Source organism: Zootoca vivipara, chromosome 1 (genome assembly GCF_965207765.1).
Source record: "Zootoca vivipara chromosome 1, rZooViv2.hap1.1, whole genome shotgun sequence".
In the NCBI taxonomy this organism is placed as follows: domain Eukaryota; kingdom Metazoa; phylum Chordata; class Lepidosauria; order Squamata; family Lacertidae; genus Zootoca; species Zootoca vivipara.
The window spans coordinates 94,009,776-94,029,323 of record NC_142582.1 but is presented as its reverse complement, the minus strand read 5'-3'; the positions used below and the strand labels follow the sequence as shown (position 1 = coordinate 94,029,323).

The 19,548-nt window shown below is 43.2% G+C and overlaps 1 protein-coding gene across 1 annotated transcript in view; it reads right to left on the bottom strand.

Moving 5' to 3' along the window:
- PLCB2 (phospholipase C beta 2) overlaps nt 1–19,548 on the bottom strand; it is a 55,598-nt gene that overhangs the window by 15,961 nt on the left and 20,089 nt on the right. The window contains exons 7-20 of the mRNA XM_035111090.3: nt 18,782–18,857; nt 18,021–18,121; nt 17,116–17,282; nt 14,177–14,323; nt 12,938–13,095; nt 9,261–9,343; nt 8,814–8,898; nt 8,300–8,471; nt 7,510–7,604; nt 6,921–7,017; nt 5,239–5,323; nt 3,962–4,086; nt 1,142–1,296; nt 313–477 (exon numbers count right to left, since the gene is read on the bottom strand). Coding sequence (XP_034966981.3) covers nt 313–477; nt 1,142–1,296; nt 3,962–4,086; nt 5,239–5,323; nt 6,921–7,017; nt 7,510–7,604; nt 8,300–8,471; nt 8,814–8,898; nt 9,261–9,343; nt 12,938–13,095; nt 14,177–14,323; nt 17,116–17,282; nt 18,021–18,121; nt 18,782–18,857 — 1,711 coding nt within the window. The remainder of the gene's footprint in view (nt 1–312; nt 478–1,141; nt 1,297–3,961; nt 4,087–5,238; nt 5,324–6,920; nt 7,018–7,509; nt 7,605–8,299; nt 8,472–8,813; nt 8,899–9,260; nt 9,344–12,937; nt 13,096–14,176; nt 14,324–17,115; nt 17,283–18,020; nt 18,122–18,781; nt 18,858–19,548) is intronic.

Sequence of the window (19,548 nt, the reverse complement as noted above, 5' to 3'; positions counted from 1 at the left end):
AGACAGGAGCTCAGTGGGTAATTTTTTGGATAAGCCTCAGTCTCTCAGCTTCAGTTCTCCATCTGTGAAATGGAAATGTCAATTATATGCTTCACAAGGTTGCTAGGAAGAAGGAAATCAGTATTGTAAAAAACGCTGTGCATGAAAGTTGTCAAAGAAAATGTAAAATGTAAGCAAGTGACTCCTAGATCACTTAACCCCACAAACCCAATTTACACTATAGTTTGAAAGTTGATTTCAGTCCATGGAAGTCTAGAACTGTCAAAGAAGCTTGTTCTTAGAAGAGACACCTGTTGCATGTGGCACTGTTACCTTTTCAAAGACAAAAGCATCATCTTTCCATACAGGGTTGATTGAGTTGGCATTTGGTGACATCTTGGTTCTGTATCTGCGTTTTGGATCACCCGGCAGTCCATATAACTCCACTTCTACATACGACCTCACGCTACGTTCTGAGAGGAACTGACCAGAAAGTATCTACGAATACATGTAAACAAGATCAATGGAGCATTTAATTAAACCCAGTTTGCATCATCCATTGTTATATCATTAGAGACTGTCACTATATTGCAGATGGAATTCAGTTACATACTGGCAAACTCATGTTGTGCAATTAAAGTGGAATTGTCGCTCTGGTGCAACAATCCCCCCCCCCACCTCACAACTTGAACTTTTTGCAGGAAGGAAATTGATGGGAAAACACACTGGAAAGCTGCCAAATGTGAGATAACGACTGCTCAATACGATGTTGTATAACCTCCATGCAAACTTTGTGAAAACAAATCAGGATGATTACACAATAATTAGTTCATTGGGAAAAGTCCTTAGTTTGTGGTTCTTCTCTACTTTATCCTTCAGATGCATTTTCTTGCTTTAGTGCTACTTGTGTCATCCTCTTTCTTTCTATTGCTGCAGCTAAGAATGATTCAGAGAGGCAGTTGCTCATTCTCCATTTTCATTTGATTCACTACATTTAAACACTGAAGGAAACTAGCCTTTTTCAAAATACCACCTTGCACGGTACTGCAGGTGCATTTTTCCACGAAGAGCCTTGCTGGGTGATAAATGTCTTGGGGCCTCAAGACTATACACTTGTTATAAGGGCTCTAAATCCAGAAGCAACCTAGCGGTTGTTACTTACTGTTATTGAGAGTGTGCTTGCCACCACCACATCAATGCGATCCACAGAGAAAGGGTCAAATTGCTTATCTGGGCGACGCATGAAGTCATGCTTGAGAAGATAGCCGCTCTGCCCATTGAATTCAAAGAGAGCCAGGTTCTGCTGCATGGGAATATCTGTTAAGGGATCAGGCCAACAGGAATAAACAAAGGTAGGAGTGTCTGTTAGCATGTATGTACAGTATGAATGAAAAGCAGATGAAATTGTGCTTCAGCAGCATATTCATTTCAAAGTCCTCAGTGTGCTTTACATAAATGGGATTAGCCATCTCGGTACCTATGGGCTTACTCAATTTTCAACTATAGGGCCACATGCCAGAACAGATTCTGAAAGTGCCCATTTGTTTATAAATGCTCTGGCACCTTTATATGAGTGTACTCCTACACACATCTACTCAGGAGTAAACCCCATTGAGTTCAGTGGTACTAACTCCCAGGATGGCATTGGCATTCTAATCGGTTTATTGCAGAGTTAACTCCACGCAGCAGTCTACTTCATGAGATGTATAGATGTAGGGATACCTTACTAATAATTATGTTCCAACACTGATGTCACGTGTGTGTGTGTGTGTGTGTGTGTGTGTGTATAGGCACCATCATGTAAGCTGTATGTTTCATTTCATGTACACATGCTGGGAAGCTGCAAATAGACTGTACACATGTGGTGAAAGAAGCACATCTGTACTTGTCACATGTGATGATATAAAACTTTCTCCTAAATGGAAATGATACTGATGTAGGAAAACATTCATGAGCAAAGTGCTGGTGGATGTTTGCACACAGGCACTGAGATACATAGGACAATAAATCAAGCTAATAAGGAAGAATGGAAGATAATGAAGGAACTGGATCTTCCTGCCACTTCTATTGGGTATCCAATATCTTCTATTGGGTATCCAGTTTTAACAGTACATGAATGAACACCTCAGTCCACTTTCTCACTACATTCCTTGTCCCATTCATCATACAATTCTATCGACACCTTCATTCTCTCATGTACTTTTTTTTTATTCATCCTGTCTCCTTTTCCACGAAGTCCCAAATTTATTACACCGCCTCCCCGCAAGTTCCCATCTGTTCGCTTTATCCTTTCCTTGTCCTCCTACTCTTCTCCTCATCACACAACTCTGCTCTTCTATGCATGAGTGTAAGGAAGAAAGGAACATTGCTGAAGAGATGGAACAGAAGTCATACTGGCCATTGTGTTCCAAGGGAGAGTGAACCCCTGCCCTTCCTCACAGTGAAATGAGAGTAGAAACTATGCAAGGCTGCAGCTATGAGGGAGGTCACAGGTGTATGCACTACATTACACATCCACTACAGGTCAGGCATCCCTCATGTGCTCTGACTTGCTATACTAGCACTGCAGCAAGTATCTGGTAATGTCATCTGCACCAGCAACATATGGTAACTGCTGTAGGCAAGATGAAGTGCTGCACTCATACTGTCAATATACACACAATATATACTCCATTTCCACAATTACAAAAAACCCAAAACACATCTGAATAGAATCTGTGAATTCTACTTCAGTTATACCTGGCCATTCAATATCCAAAGAGGTTAGTGCCCTCCTGCCTGAATTACATTATGAGCTCCACTTACTGTTCTGTGTATGCTGATTTAGCTTCCTGCCTTCATGGTGCTCATCTTGAAGTCATGCCTTTCTGCCTTTCCATCAGGAAGCATTGACTTTGCCACTGTTTTCCAGTGTCCCTCCCTGCCTGCTTCCTATATATTCCTATATATTCCCAATCCTAAGAAGTTCTGAGCCCTAGGGTGAGTCTATATAGTCATTTCTATCAGGGACAAAAATCACCCTGTGGCAATTTGTCCTTACCAATCTCAGATTTTAGGAAATAGGAATACTTGTGGTTTCTTTCTTGTTTAACGTTTAGTAGGGTGGGCTGTGTTAGACTTGCATTTATATATATATTGTGGGGTTGTTTTTTAGCTTTTAGTTTTGTTCTGGTTTTTTATACTTGGCTTTAATGTTTGTATCATTTTGTAAGTCACTGCGGGTCACTTTTATATCTATATCTCTGTATGTAAAAAAATGCCTGTTGAAACTTCATTTCTAGGTTGCCATATTCTATCAGATGGCTCTGGACTGCTGTTTGGGGCAAAAGGAAGCAGATTCATTTGTGTTACAGGCAGTCCTTTGACCATTTGTGTTACAGGCATTCGTGTTACCTGCTTCATTTGAAAAGGCACCTGGATTATATCCAAAGGTAGCTTTAATTTAGCAAAAAGCCCTTCCATGAACAAGTTGGGGGCACCTGATTTTCATCAGTCTTTTCCCCCAATACTGCAGCCCCATCCCATTCTGTTCCAGAGGGTCTTCCAACTCTCAGGAGGAGCATTGGCAACCGGCTTTGGCAGGTTGGAGGGGATGGAAAAATCAGGTGTGCCAAACTGCACATCTGGCAGCCCTTTCTTTTGTGGCTATAAACATCTGTTTTCAGCACATGTGGATACTTTGCATTGGAAAGATCTCTAATTAAATGCAGCAAACTTTGATGCTGACCCTTTGCATTTTGGGGTGATATGGGGAAATATCCAATATGGGGGGGGGCATCCAGTAATAATAATAAACGTAAATGAAGGGACACAATTCTGAAAGGACAGGCGAAAAGAAAAGAGAAAAAGCAAAGAAAGAAATAGACATAGCAGGGTAGTGAAGCAGCTCTGTGAAATTTATGGGTGGTGGTGAAATTAAAAGGGTCAGAAAATTATTGATAGCCTACGAACAGGAAGGGGCTGTACGAGGTCCACCACTTACCAGTTGTCTGGAAGTTTAATGCCACCATTTGACAGCCAACATTCCAGAACATCTGAGGCATGTAGTTAGAAGAATCCATCCGGGTACCCTTGGGATAAATTCGGCTCATCTGCCTCTTGTTGTAGCTGAATTTTCCTAATAGGAATCCCATCTCCAAAGTTTTTTGCAATATATATGCCCTTGGCAGTTTTGCTCTTGCAGGGTTCCCAGTATGGGTTTTTCATGGAGCTGTCCAGGGTGCTGCCTATATTCTGACTCTTCCCTTGCTTCACCAGTCTGGAGTTTTTATTTACCTTGACTTGCCTGACTCTCATTTGGTAGAACGTGAAACTTTGCTGTGAACTCTGCACTCTCCCCTGCCCCCCCCCCGCCCTTGCATTGCTGTGGCCAGCACTTCAAAGAGAACACTACACTGCTAAAGTGTTTTTAAAGGTTTACTAAAGTGGCGCTGTGGTTAAACCACTGAGCCTAGGGCTTGCTGATCAGAAGGTCGGCGGTTTGAATCCCTGTGACGGGGTGAGCTCCCGTTGCTTGGTCCCAGCTCCTGCCAACCTAGCAGTTCGAAAGCACGTCAAAATGCAAGTAGATAAATAGGAACCACTACAGCGGGAAGGTAAACGGCGTTTCCATGTGCTGCTCTGGTTTGCCAGAAGCGGCTTTGTCATGCTGGCCACATGACCTGGAAGCTATACGCCGGCTCCCTCGGCCAATAATGCGAGATGAGCGCGCAACCCCAGAGTCGGCCACGACTGGACCTAATGGTCAGGGGTCCCTTTACCTTTACCTTTAAAGTTTAATATCACAGTGCTGCAAAGCTAACAACAACTTCTGTGGGAATCCTGTAGAAATCAATAGGTACACCTTATATACAACAGTTCCATTTTGGGAACTGGCCTTGAGTCATGGAAGGTCGCAGTAGTTCACATCATGGGATTCTATCCACTGAAGTTTCCCTGTTCATGCAAGGGCTTCCACTTGTGTGAACAGAGCGTCCCCTTTTCCCCCACTGTGCATTCTCAGATCTGTTCTGGGGGGTTCTCTAAATCCTGCAGAGCAAATTTGGGTGTGTGTGTGTAGGGCCACGCAGGGAGAGGAGAGAGAGAAATGTTCAGTTTCATTAGTCCTTGTGCAAACAGGACCACTTGGTTGGATACAACCTCTTGTTTCCAGACAGTAACGTTATGATTGGCTGCATGTGCCATGACCTAGAACGAACTTTTAAATATGTGAATAGGTGCACTTGCAGGTGCACCAAAGAAAAAAAAGAAAAAGGATACTCTACAAACTGGATGGGCGATTTGGTCAGCAGGTCATAAGCCTTCATCTCAGTGAAGGAGGAAACGACATAACTCCGGTTCTTCTCTGGAAGAACAAGCAAGGTAAACATAAATCATGCACAATGCTCCATCTCCAGACCTTCCTTGTCTACCATTTTTTTCTTCACTATCAGTCCCTTGCTATTCACAAATAAAGACATCGTCTATGCATGATCCTCTGATGCAGAGTAGTAAGAAATATCAAGTTTGATTTGGGTTTTGATGGAGGTGGATTTGAGGACCACTCTCTGCATGATCGTTTCCCAAGGGAGTCGTTTAAGCAGCATTGAGCCCTCAGACAGTATCACCTCAGCAAGTGTTTTGGTTGTGGGAGTAATCAGTAATCAACTGCTAATCAAATCTGTGGGTAAACAGCATTTCTTGCAAGAAGGACGATTGGCACATTTTTGAAACCTAGAGGGATGGTGCCCATAACTTCACTGCAAAGTGTTCCATGGTGCTTCTGCACCTGTCCATGACATTTATTTATTTTAAATGTCCATGACATTTATTTCTCTTTTTCTTCTGGAACTGCTGGTCCTTTTAGGAATAGAATCAGCTATTGTTGCCTAATATTTTTAGAAGAAGAAGCTTATTTTATAGTAAGTGCATCATCTTAATTAGTCATTTGTTCCATTTCCAGACTTCTTTTCCAGGAGTTTTATGTAGCATAGAGCAGCCCGCAATTTTATTTAGTAAAAATATGAGGATTCATAAGCCCCCAGCTTTTTGTCTGACACTAAATCAGTTGGGAATCAAAACTTGGAGAGGGGGAAGCTCTGCATTTCATCAGGCTTCCCATCAGTTCCATAAATCCTTTCAAGGACACTCAATACTTCACCCAAGCTCATGAATCTTTTGATATGCCTTGGCAGATGTAATGAAAACATGGCTCATGATACATGGTTTCAAGTATGCAATCTTCTACCTTTCAGTTCTCAATTACATTGGGGCAGATACCAGAGTAACTCCAGGTGCAGGGGAAATTTTCTGGGTTTACACAGCCATACTGAAGAAAAGCATCTGATTCAGGGGCTGCAAGCCAGGAACATTTATCTACAGGTCAGCATAGCTTTGGGTTGTAGGGTTACCTACTTCTGCAACTCTAGCCTCCTAATAACCTCTATAAAAGGGAAGTAGGAATAATCTGTTAGGAGGCTGGTTAGTAGCTTTGGTTAGTGCTGCATGACTGTGCTCCAAACCTGATGCATTTTCTACCGCACCTTGCCTTGCTCTGCCCTAAATCCTAAATTCTGGATTTCACCTGGCCTATTTGCCCTTCCCCCTCCAGATACACCACCTTTGTCCAGTCTTAAGAAAACTGCATTTTCTTAAAATAAAAACCCTAACAACTAGTTTGTTTTCTTTTAAGGAAATACAGTTTTGTGAAGTAGGTAATCTGGAGCACAGAATCAGCAAGAGGGAAGTATTTAACACCTTTCTTGGGCTGCCACATTCTCTGCTCCACACCACCTTAGGAAGACTTTTTTTTCCCTACACAGTATTCCAAAAGCATGTAATGTGTTGTTCAACCTTTGCAGTGGAGCCAATAGATGACAGCTAAATGCATGCAGATAGAGTATATATTAGGTTTGCTCTAAATACCTGAAAACATAGGACAGAGACAATAAATCTTCGCTTACGTGCTGAGTTTTCAAAGCATTCGAATTTGATGGGCTGGATGTAATTAACCAGGCTGGACATTTCTTCATATGCTGTCACTTCTAGACCTGCAGTACCCTAAGCAAAATTAGGACAGTTAGAGGAAAAGGCATATCATACAAACAGACAGACAAAATGGTTTTTATTGATAAAGCCCAGTGGCAGACACAGCCCTAAACTAGAGTCAGAAAGTTGTGCGTAGAACTCAGAAGAGCAGTCAATGAGAACCACGTATCTTTTTCCTGAGTATAGTTTGCTCTGATCCAGCTGGAGAAGCAAGCTATCTCCTTTGTGGGTCTCTCTAGTCGGACGAGGACCAGAGTGCACAAATGGGTGGGGTGTGTGCAGCTGCTCCCCTGCCTCAGCAGTATTGCTAGGACAGGGACTTCCTAATTGGCCCACAGAGAACAGGGGGTGGGGAATGTGTAGACTTCCAGGCAGCACAATGTCTTGGACCAGTCCTGGACAGGTGGAAATCTCAATTCTACCAAACAGCAGGAAGGTAGGAAGATTAAAAAAGAAAAATGTTACTTTTCATGAGTTCTTTAAACTAAGATCAGTACATTGTACCTCATCAGATTGCATCTTTTTAATCTCCTCTTCATCCAGGTTCCCCATGTCGTCCTCTACTTCAGGTACTTCTTCAGTCACCTCACCTGACTTGACTGATAAATCAAAACAGAAATTAGTTCATTTGTGATTATTGCAACCAGGAGTACCAACTTGACCCTGTGACCGTGAGTGCCCAGGGCCATGTGTACGACGCAGTGTGCTTGGCCCTGGCACTGAAATTGTAGGTGTCTAGTCCCTTTACAGGGAATTTTATGGGTGCTCAGGCACCCAGTGCCCCATGGAGTTGCCACCTATGACTGCAACCAAGATCTGCCAGCTGTTTGTCTAAAATCTTCTTTAGGATCTGAAATTCCTTCAGGCTGCAATTTCCATCCTTCCCAATCCATCTACCAAATCTGGATGTCTACAGGCTCACCTTTAAGTGAGAACTGAATCAGATTTCCTCTTCCTCATACCTACTTTGGAGGCGCTTTTGAAGCCACTGATAAAGCCACTCATTCTTATAAGTGAAATTCTGTTCTAAAATGGCAGTGTTGCCCCCTGTTTCCACACCAAATCATTGTGCATATGTCAGAGCCTTAAAAACTGATTCCAAGGCTTATCTGAATTCCCACCCCCCTCCCCAAGTAAAGCCCATCCCTTGTCATAATGTACCCTGTATATGATGAAGTGGACTCTGGTCCATGAAAGCTTACGCAGTAATAACATTTGTTAGCCAGTAAGGTGCCACAAGACTGTTGCTTTTGCTGTGAAAGATTTACAGGGCTATCCCTATGGAATATACTACCTATACTATCCTTGTCTACTGGTGTGGGCTGATCATTTACGACATCCTCCAGACTTCTTGCTTTCTTCAGAGTCTCTTGGTTCTCCCCAGGTATGAACTGATTCTTCTTGTTCTTAATCAAGATTTTCCCCATGAGATCCTGTGGGCTTGGCAGTGGGACTCCTGGTTTTAACTGCCCAGAAGAAAAGAAGGAGGTTAGCATTCATGCAAAGTTTAGGTTTTTGCATTACTCCTCTAGTGAAGACGCAGCACAAACTGCCAGGGCAACTGCAGACCAAGCAAACACCTGCTTGCATGATAACAGTGGAATTTGCTGCCAAGGAGTGTGGTGGAGTCTCCTTCTTTGGAGGTCTTTAAGCGGAGGCTTGACAGCCACCTGTCAGGAATGCTTTGATGGTGTTTCCTGCTTGGCAGGGGGTTGGACTGGATGGCCCTTGTGGTCTCTTCCAACGCTATGATTCTATGATTCTATAACCTCATCCCATGTAGCAATTTGGCACCCCTATTCACTTACTGGAAATTTTTCAAGTGGCTCTGTCAGCAGCATGTCCCCAAATATTGTTCTACAGTACTCAGCCATCTTAGCCTGCTGCTTTGGCCTGTAAGAAAATATAGGTATAAAACACACACGCCTGAAGACTGGCATCATCCCTGCTTCATACCCCAAAATCCCCATCTGTCTCTTAGCATATGCATGGTTTGCCCAAGCTTGCTGTCCTATGCAAATTAAAATGTTGCCACACTCTGCCACGCTTGTGCCATTGTATCCTAATAACTTCTGAGAAGTAAGTTTGATTAAGTTGAAAGGGGCTGATTCCCAGGTAAGTGGGTTCTAACAGTGCAGCAATATTATTATTTTTTTACCTTATTCTGACTAGACACATTTCTTACCCACCTCTCTACCCTTTGTCCAGAGTGCAATCTCAACTTCTTATCTAATCAGCAGACACTTAATACTCACGAGTCCACATGGTTCTCAAAGGACAGGATCACGGGATAAGGGGAGGTTTTGAATGCGCTTTCTGCAATAGCCTCAATTGCATCCTGCATAAGGCATGAGGAAAATGAGAAAGAGAAAGAGAGAGATTGGTACTTTGCAAACCAAGGAACTCCTTGTTCTTGTTAGTTATCCAGCTTTCAGAATGGCAGCAGTCATTTCTGTATGAACCTTATGATATATCCAAAGCTTTTTAAAGGGCCTCCCATTTCCATAACAGCATACAGTGAACAGAGATGCAGGAACTCACCATGAACACGTCCCTCCATGGTCCATATGTAGATATCATAGCGAATTCATAGAGGGGACAGAGGGATTATGCATTCATTGGATATCTGAATAGGGCCTCTGCATATACAACAGCATTCCCATAGAGCTCCCTCTACACCACTGGAACCCTTGAAAACACGTGGCTCGTGATCTCAGAAAGAGAGCCTTTTGTGTATATTGCTACATGCATCTGCAATTGTATGCATCCTGCTGAACACATGATGGTCAGGAGCAGAGCCAGCATCCCACTGAGAGTTTGCCACACGTGTTCATTGTGATATCATATGTGGCTTATGTCTTACAGTGTCAATGTAACTCTGGATCATTTTACAGATTTAAATCATGAACAGCCCCACAAAAAACCCCACCACCCCTCAAACCTATCTGTCTTCTTGTTCTCCTGTTGCATTACTTCTGTGACATCATGCAACTGTTATTTTACCACGTATTTAATTCTGGGGTGGATTGGAGAAAACCAGTAGGCCAAGGTTAAGCACCTCCTCCTCTTGCCCATCAGTTCTACCCTTCGAATTCCTTCCTAGCCCTTGTATTAGCATTAGAAAAGTCAGGAAGGAACACCATGTTCTCCTGTAGCTAATCACAGCTGCATGATGAGCCATGCACACCTGTAAGCACATGTTTGTTGAGCTTGCACTTTCAACTTTTTAAATACATGGACTTCAAATCCCTTAGATATAAAACACTTCTCAGAGAGCAACAGTTTGGGAAATGCACGAATGGAAGTCACAGTAAGATTTCCAAACAAATCCCACAGACACTTTCTCAGCTTTTTGTATTTATTTTGTAATCATACTTTTGTGAAACCTCTGTGCATTTGTCATTAACTTTTCTTTATCCCCCTCCCGGCACAAGTAATTGGTAGCTTACGGTAAAGATTGCTTTTATCTCTAATTATCTGCCTTCTTTCTTCTGCTCCGTTCTGTGACATCATGCAATTGTATACTGTGCTATTTTATGACTTCTTTGTGGAAGCTGAGCCTTGATACGCAGAGTTAGTACTAAGGTTCAACATGGCCTAGGACTTGATATTACCTCTTGCTAAGCAACTGTTCCTGATTGAACAAGCAGCAGAGAACTAGGAGGAGGCTGTTACAGTGCCCCTCTACTTAATCTGCATTTCAAAGGAAAGTGCTGCAGGTTGAAAGCAGGAGAGTGTCACCTCCCCCACCTACAGCTACAATATTTTGGAGAGGAAGGCAGCCATGGGAAGAGGGGAGGAAACATACATTACTTAAGCTATAATGAAAGGTGCATGCTGTGTTAATGGCCTGTAATTCCTTTGCAAGGTTCATTGTTGTGGTGCAGAGCAATCCTTCCATGTAATTATAGCTCCAGTGAAGCACAATAGCACTCTATTTGTTTTGCAGATTGGGTGGCGCAGTGTAAAGGGGGCCATGATGTCATAAGATCTGGAATGTGAAATTATGAACACCGAAACCACAAGCATAATAGAGAAGCTGATCATTAAAGTAGGAGAAGGGAAAGCGGCCTTTCATCTTTGCTCATTCCTTGCTGATGCAATTACTGTTGGAGGTACTAGTCCACTATAATCTAGCTGGGTATGCCTGCCAGGACAGATATGCTTTGCGCACTTTTGCATCCAGAAAAAGGGCTTTGCAAGGTCTTCAAAAAGCTTGGGAGAAAAAAAATGCAGGTAGACATCAGGACTCGGTCACAGCAGACATTGAGCAGGTAGTTTGGGTCACTAATGATTTATATGTTCTAAGTACTAAACTTGCATATGTAAGGCCAGGCATAGGCAAACGGCCCTCCGGATGTTTTGGGACTACAACTCCCATCATCCCTGACCACTGGTCCTGTTAGCTAGGGATGATGGGAGTTGTTGTCCCAAAACATCTGGAGGGCCGAGTTTGCCTATGCCTGCATAAGACCCAGGTTTTCAGTTTGCTGTATTGGTGTATCTTTGGTGTTAAATTAAAACTATTTAGCTTTGTAAGACATGCCCCATTTAACCAGCAAAATAAAAAAGGAAGTAGATTCATAACTGTAAGCAACAAAGAAAATACATTTTACTGTATTTTATTTGATGTTAGATGACATAGATGAGTAGAAGCTAAGCCAGAAGGAATAGTTCTCACACTGATAAATGAAAATGGGGGCTGGGTGTGTGTGAACAAACCAATAAAGCAAATGCAATATGAACATATGGACACTTTACATTGTGAAGAGCCCTAATGTCTGGCTAAGGTTGTTTTTTGTGTCTCAGCACATTCTTTGTCCCAGTCTAGGCCTCAGTCAAGAGTGAATGTCATGCAATGGCTAGTATTGGGCTTGGGTGGCGGAGGAGCAATGGTTGCTTCAGTTTTCCATATCTACCTCAAGGGGACATTACTTTGAGTTCTTTGCAGGAAAGATGGTATCCCAGGCATTTTTAAAATGTCAGCTGAGTTTGATTTTATTCTGTGAGGATGCTGATATTTCCCCCCCCCCCCAGTTGCTTCAGTGCCTCTTAAATCTTTTGTTTCTATCATTTCAACTGTGCGGGCGTGTTAAAGGCCCTGTTAATGTCCAGACTAAAAATAAATATATACTGTAAAACAATGGAGTAAACAATTTATATTTTTAACATTTAAAGCCCTTTGAGTCAAGAACACCTGAAAGATTCCCTCTCTCCCAGTGTCTCTGCCTCAACTAAAATAGTCACCAGAGTCCCTGTTCTGGGTTCTCCCACTGCCTGAGGTAGATACACTGAGTGGCTATCAGGAAGCGGCTTCTCAGTGGTGGCGGACTGATTTTTAAAAATGTCCTTGCCAGGTACACTCACCCAGGGGCGTATGAAGGGGTGTGGAGTGGGCGGCTCGCCCCGGGCACCACTCTGGGGGGGTGACAAGATGGCCCGCTTCCCCCCCCCCCAGCTGTAGAGCGGCCAAGGGCGCACATGTAGTTACTATGGGCACCGCTCGTGTGACGTCCGTACGGGCTGCCGTTCTTGTGCGCTGTTCGTGCGCCATCCGTACGGGCGTCTGTATGGGCGGCCTCTCACACAGCGACCATATGGGATGCTGCGCATGTGCAATCTGTACAGGATGCTGTACCTGCACAGTCCGTACGGACGTTGCACATGCACACTGGGTCCCACCCCAAGTGCCAGAGAGGGTTCCTCTGCCACTGCACTCACCTGGAATCAAATCTGATGTCATTTTGGCACCAGGCGAAGATTATTTTATTTTCACAGATTTTATCTGCTTTATCTGACTAGGTTTGTTATGTTTTTCTGTTTCTTCTATGAATGTTGGTGTTTTCAGTATTTTTTAAATTTGTGCTTTGAAAATTTGTGAAATCTCTAAAAAAAAAGGTAAAAAAAAAGAACCATCTAAAGATATCTGTACCTTGAACAATATTTCGGTTGTCATGGTGAATCCATGGGTGATAATAGGCTCCTCATCTGGAGGACGCCCCTTCCAGCAATCAAGTTCCACACAGCGGCAGCCAGCCAATAGGGTCTGCCGATACATTTCAGGAGAAGAGATTCCAGAAAATTGTCCAGCTGCAAAAAAGAAAAAGAAAGAAAGAAAGAAAGAAAGAAAGAAAGAAAGAAAGAAAGAAAGAAAGAAAGAAAGAAAGAAAGAAGGAAAGAAGGAAAGAAAGGGGAGAGGAGGAAAAATAAGCCTGTCATCATAATCTATGTTGCCATATCTTTTGAATGAAGAGAAGGGTAGGTAGACAGAAATAGACATGTGGACTGTAGCAAAACAAAAATAACAATAAGTAGAGCATATACGTAAAAGGAACATGAAACAATATCTACACCACAATCAAGCCAGTGTCATACATATAAAGATAGGTAAAGGGACCCCTGACCATTAGGTCCAGTCGTGACCGACTCTGGGGTTGCGGCGCTCATCTCGCGTTATTGGCCGAGGGAGCCGGCGTATAGCTTCCAGGTCATGTGGCCAGCATGACAAAGCCGCTTCTGGCGAACCAGAGCAGCACACAGAAATGCCTTCCCACTGTAGTAGTACCTATTTATCTGCTTGCACTTTGACTTGCATTCGAACTGCTAGGTTGGCAGGACCTGGGACCGAGCAACGGGAGCTCACCCCGTCGCAGGGATTTGAACCGCTGATCTTCTGATCAGCAAGCCCTAGGTTCTGTGGTTTAACCCACAGCACCACCTGCGTCCCATAAATAAAGCTAGTTATGGTCTATTCTACTTTAAATTTTGGACAATAGTTTGTCCATCTGTTCTCTATTTGTTTGGACACCTTTCAAAATATCATCACCAATATTGGCACAAGGGTTGTCGAGGTGGGGGCAGTGGTCTTCATCAATGTTTGGATGCTGAGTGCCATTTTGATTCCATTTTGGACCAAAACATGACTTTGCCTGATTTCTGGTGTGACAGGTCCATTCACAAATTTAAAAATTGTTTAAAAATTGAAATATTTTTTGGTTTCTACAAATTCCCAGGCATTGCCAGGCATTCCCTACCAGTGATAAATAAGTCATGGTCTGATGAACAGTTTTCATAATGAAAGTAAGCTACAAAGCTAAGTCAAGGGTCAGTAGCTACCCTCTTGCAATACAACAGCTAGTAGAAATGGACATATCTCCTCATGGCTGCATACCCGTTAGGTAGGTGTTGTGGGACGAATTGATGAAGTAGTGAGAGAGTGGCTGGCTCATATCTTGGTGCAGCAAGAGTTTGTCCTGTGATACTATACTGTTTTCAGGACCACACAGGAACCAAACCATTCCTTCTGGAGACAGCTGCCCTGCAAGATAATTTTTAAAATGTTACTATTGCTGGTAACAAAATACAAGGGCCTGGAGGAACTGAGTTTGCTTATTCCTGCCCATCTAAGCAATGAGTGATTGATTTCAGTGGGGCTACTCTGAGTATTATTTAGTCAGATACACCCAATGATTTTATTTTTTAAAAAAAAGATTTTTTATTGATTTTCAAAAAAGACAGACACAAACAAAACATACAATATAGCACTGTCCCTTCATTTTCCCTCCACCCACCGGTCCACTTCTGCCACCAGTGGAACCCGTGTGCTTTAAGAATCAAAGGGGTCCAATTGTGAGTTGAGTTCAGCTTCCCCCCTCCCTCCTCCCCCCTATCCCCCCCCTGCCACTGAGAGAACAGGGAGGAAGGAGTTATGGGGATTTGCATCCCCCAACTCTTTCATAATCATATTTACAAACATAAAAAAAAGAAAAAGAAAATTGGGAAAAGTTGAAACTTCCCAGTTCTTGTTATTTTAACATTTTAATTGCGACTCCCTCGGTAGTCTTCCTCATGGTTTTCCTAACAAATTCTGATACTTGTGGCGAATTTTCCAACTCAGTTTCAAATCTTAATCTTATAGTATTAACTCAATCCTCCTCCTTTTTCATGCTGCCCTCCCACAGGTTCCCTCCTGCCACAAGAGGAACCCACAGGGCACAGCACTTCCAAGGTTCCATTTCCTCCTCACCCATCTGGGCACCCCCTGCCACTGAGTGCCTCAGAATAAGGAGAGGGGGGTAGGCAGCTTTCTTGCCTAAACACCTCACTTAACTTACAAAAATTTACAATAACTTAAAAGTTCTTTCCCAAACCATTCTTATGCTCCCTTAAGAAAACATAACTTTTTTCCCTTTCTTTTTTACATTCCATCTCCTCTCCCTAGGTCTTTTCCCCCCAATTGGTTCAGCGTTTCCATTATCATGCCAAGATTTCGAAAACCGTCTTTCAAAAACCAAAACAATACCTTTTAACTAAAGTTTTTACCCCACACCCATTCTTTCCCAAATCCATCTCCAGACCTTTGCCCCCCCCCCTGCCCCTGTCCTTCCCATCCCTCAAAAACACCACTCCACATTTTAACCCCTCCAGGATCCTCAATTCCATTAGTCTTTAAATTCCTTTGCCTCTCATCTTCTTGTTCTGCTTGTTTTTCTTCCTTTTGGAAATCATATTTTGCTTCATCCCAAACAAATTTGTCATAGTCCAAGTCCTCTTCAATACTTTCATCCAGTTGTTTCTCCTCACACACAGTCTCAGATTCAGCAATCTCCAAATCTAAATTGTCCTCTAAGTCCTGGACTTGGACTTCAGTCTCGACTGGTGATAAGTTGAGATGTTGCCGTTCCTTGTAAAAGTCTTCCCATGACAGCAAATAGTTCAGCACAGTCTCCTGGAATGCTCGAGAAAGCTTTGTTTTCATACTTCTTGTAACCGCAGATAAACAGGGGGTAGGGAACAATGGGTACTGGAAAATTCCTTTCTCAGACGATCGACTCCATTTTGGCTGTTCTTTTCCTTAGTTCTTAACTCAATCCCAAATCCGTTCTTACTTCCAATTTAAATAGTTCTATCACGTTTTCAAACAATTTTTAACTGTTCAACAATGCAATCAATCCACCCAGTCTTTTGACAGTTTGACAGCTTTTGACAGCTGTCAAAACACTCTTCCCCTTAATGCCGCTGTACCTCAAGGGGTGCCGGACTCGGGGGCTGAGATGGTTCCAAAAAAGTCTTTTTTTTCCCCTCTCGGGTCCACAACTCCAAATTCTTTCGTTGTTCGGCTTAGGTTTTTTTTTTTTATATCGCCTCCCAGTTTCCCATTAGGAAGAGACCGACTTCCGTTGCTTTAAGGTCTCTCCTATTTTTCCAATCGGCAAATTTAGAATCAGATCAAAGTTCCACTTACTTCTTTGGAAATCTTTAATTTAAATCGGAAGAATCCGCCGCTTGCCGGGTCAGGACTCGGAGCTTCGCTTCCCGGAGGTAAGATGTGGCCCAAAATGGCTCCCGCGGTTAAACCCCGCCGGCTCACGATCGCTCTATTGAGCTCTCGGGCGGCGGGGGATCCACCAAACGGAGCAGCCGCTGGACGCCTAAGTCATCGGAACTCTCTATCCGATGCTTTTACGGGGAGTCCGCTCGCTCTGCGGACTTCCCCCCCCCCTCCGAGAAGCCAGGGACCTCGGCACGCGAAGTCCCTGCGTCCTTCTCACCGCCGCGACGAACCGGAAGTCCCTACACCCAATGATTTTAAGCTGCCCTAGGCCCAGGCTACTGAAAGACCTCCATGTAATAAACAGATTCCTCCTCTTCCCCCGATGACTTTACACCACCCACGACCACCCACGACTCCTCATCCTCTGCCACCACCTCCTGCCACCATCGCCAATTAAAAAATGGAGGCCCGTGGTGAGTGGGATGAGGCGAGGCAGAGGTGGCGCCAGAGGAGGAGGCAGGGAGGGAGCTCCTCAGGGACCCAGATCTGCTGTACCTCCCAGCTGTCCTGAGCCTGCTGCCCTGAAGCAACTGCCTCACTGAGCCTTGTAGGCAGGCCATCCCTGGCTGCCTTAAAAGTGGACCTCTATGACCATCTCTATCTGGTTTTTCATTTGTAATGTTTTATTTTGATCTTTTGTAATGTTACATTTGATGTTTTAAGAATGGTTGTAATCCATTTAGGGTGTTCCCCCCCCCCCTGGAATTGTAGTGATACAGAAATAATAACAACAATATTACGATACATACTTCTGCTGATGGAAAAAATAAACTCACCTCTTTGAATATTCATCCCACTGGGCTCATACTTGTCTATGAGACCCTGTACCTGTTGTGGCTTGGCAGGAGGGAAAAGCATGTCATTGAGGTGAGAATCTCGCTGTTTCTTGTTAATGAATTTTGTCAAGTGGTCTTTGGTCATGTACGGCTTGGCTTTCGAATGGCTAAGCAAAGACAATGGAAAAAGGACAAAGAGAGAGTGGTGTCTTTAGATATTCTGGAAAATCCCTCTTAGCAGCGAGACAACTTTTCCTGCACTCATTTGTGGTTTTGACATGACTAGTTCCTTCTTACCCTTGCCCTATCTGATACTTTACATTTGGTATCAGCAGTACTACAAGATGTGGGGGGACCGGGGGTTTACCAGTTGGTGGTATGGGGTCTTTTTCGCTGTGCTGTTGTATTGTGAGGGGAATACTGTTTGTATGAGGTACGTTTTTCTTTACATTGCAATGTAGTCGAAGCAAAATTCCAAGTATGGTTGATACTTGGCCAATAAATTATTCTATTCTATTCTATTCTATTCTATTCTATTCTATTCTATTCTATTATCATGCTAAAACGGTCATCCAATAGCATGAATTGAGTGCTGGAGAAACATGCACTGCAATGTTGGCCTAAGTAGAAATTATGGGGATAACTAGGCATTATAGTTAACGATGGCAACAGCATGCTCACATTTAGTCTGACCATAAGCACACTTAATTCTGTACTGGATGTTAACAAAATGGTGGGAGGAATATGGATAATCTTGCTACCCTTCACCACCTTTTCATTTAAAAGGTAACAGTGCTGTCAGTTTAGCAGTCTGCAAAATTCAAGCTGGATCTCACTGCCTCCTTTTGCCTGTGCAGTATCCCTTCTCTCCCACACATGCTGGCTGCTACATAATGGAGGCTTACTGTGAGGTAAATATCTCATCGATCTCTGGGCGAGGACATAGATTCATCAGGAACGTTTTGTACACAGCTTCAGGGAAGTCCTCTGGATTGATGCCATCATTCTGGAAGCAGAACAGCAATTCTTGATGACTGTTATTAACACTTTTGTGGACTTCATTTCCAAAATGAAGGGATCCAAAGCCTACCCTGGAGGTTGGGTCCTCTGTCCTGGATGCCCTGTCCTGCCCAAGCCCAGATATGCATGCTTTAAATGTATTTCTACCTCCAACACCACTTGGTCTCAGTGTATCTATGTGGGGTTTTGTTGTTGTTGTTCATTTGGTTGTTTGTGAGTCGTTTTGGTTTGTCTTGGCAAGATAAAGCAACTTACAAATTTAATAAATAATAATAATGTGCCAGATCCACATCCCTCAGTAGTGGAGAATGTGTACTCTAGGACTGAGACCTCTCGCTGAACACAAATACCTTCTGAGGCTGAGCTCAGAGATTCCGAGGCTGAGCCAAACCAAAAGGGATCTATTGAGTTGGACATTGGTAAATTCTCTCTTCACAGTTCCTGCAATCCAAATAATCATCAGACACAGCTAGTTAAATACAAAGATACATTTAACATTATGTGCATTTTAGCTCTAAATAGGTAGTGTTGTACTGTTGCACCTGTAACAGAACTTTCCAACCTACAATTCCCAAAAGTCTTTGGAAGAAGACATAAGCCGGTATAAAATTAATATAAATTTGTTGGGCAGACATATGCTTCTTACCTTGCCCTTCGGAAGATGACAAGCACTTAATGCTGCTTCTACCCTTTTTCTGTCTGCAGGAAATGCTTGAAAAATACTGAAAGAGAAAGAAAAGGGCAAGTGAGAGGGAAAGTTATTGGGGAAGAGCTATTTGGGGAAACTTCCAGTGGAAAAGGTAGTCCATACAGAGAAAGTGGCAAATTGCCCAACATAGAGGTCATTAGTTGTCTCCAATGAACTAGTTCAGCAAAGGCTCCAATAATGCAACCAGAACTATAAGCAATAGTTATCTGATATTTCCTTCCCCTTTTCTTTTAGGAGTAACTGTGACTGAGAAAAGCCAAGCAGTTCATGCTATCCTTTTTTTTTTTGTGGCAGAGTAGAGTAGAGTAGTGTTCTGGAAGCCAACATGAGTCTGACCAAAGTGCGGGAGGCAGTGGAAGACAGGAGTGCCTGGCGTGCTCTGGTCCATGGGGTCACGAAGAGTCGGACACAACTAAACGACTAAACAACAACAAAGAGAAGATGACTTGCCTCACTAAGAGACAAAGTGTCACACCCCTCAGCAGTTCTTTGTTTCTGGCAATCTGGCATCTGGCAATGGAAGTGATTTTGAGGATTCCATAAATTCAGGAGCCTACTCTTCTTTTCTATGTTTACTTTTTCTTGCCAATCTGACGTTGAATGGTACCAAGTTAGGTTCCTCTGCAGATAAATGAAAACGCAATCTGTCTTCTGCTATCCTTACTATTGTTGTTGTTGTTGTTATTATTATTATTATTATTATT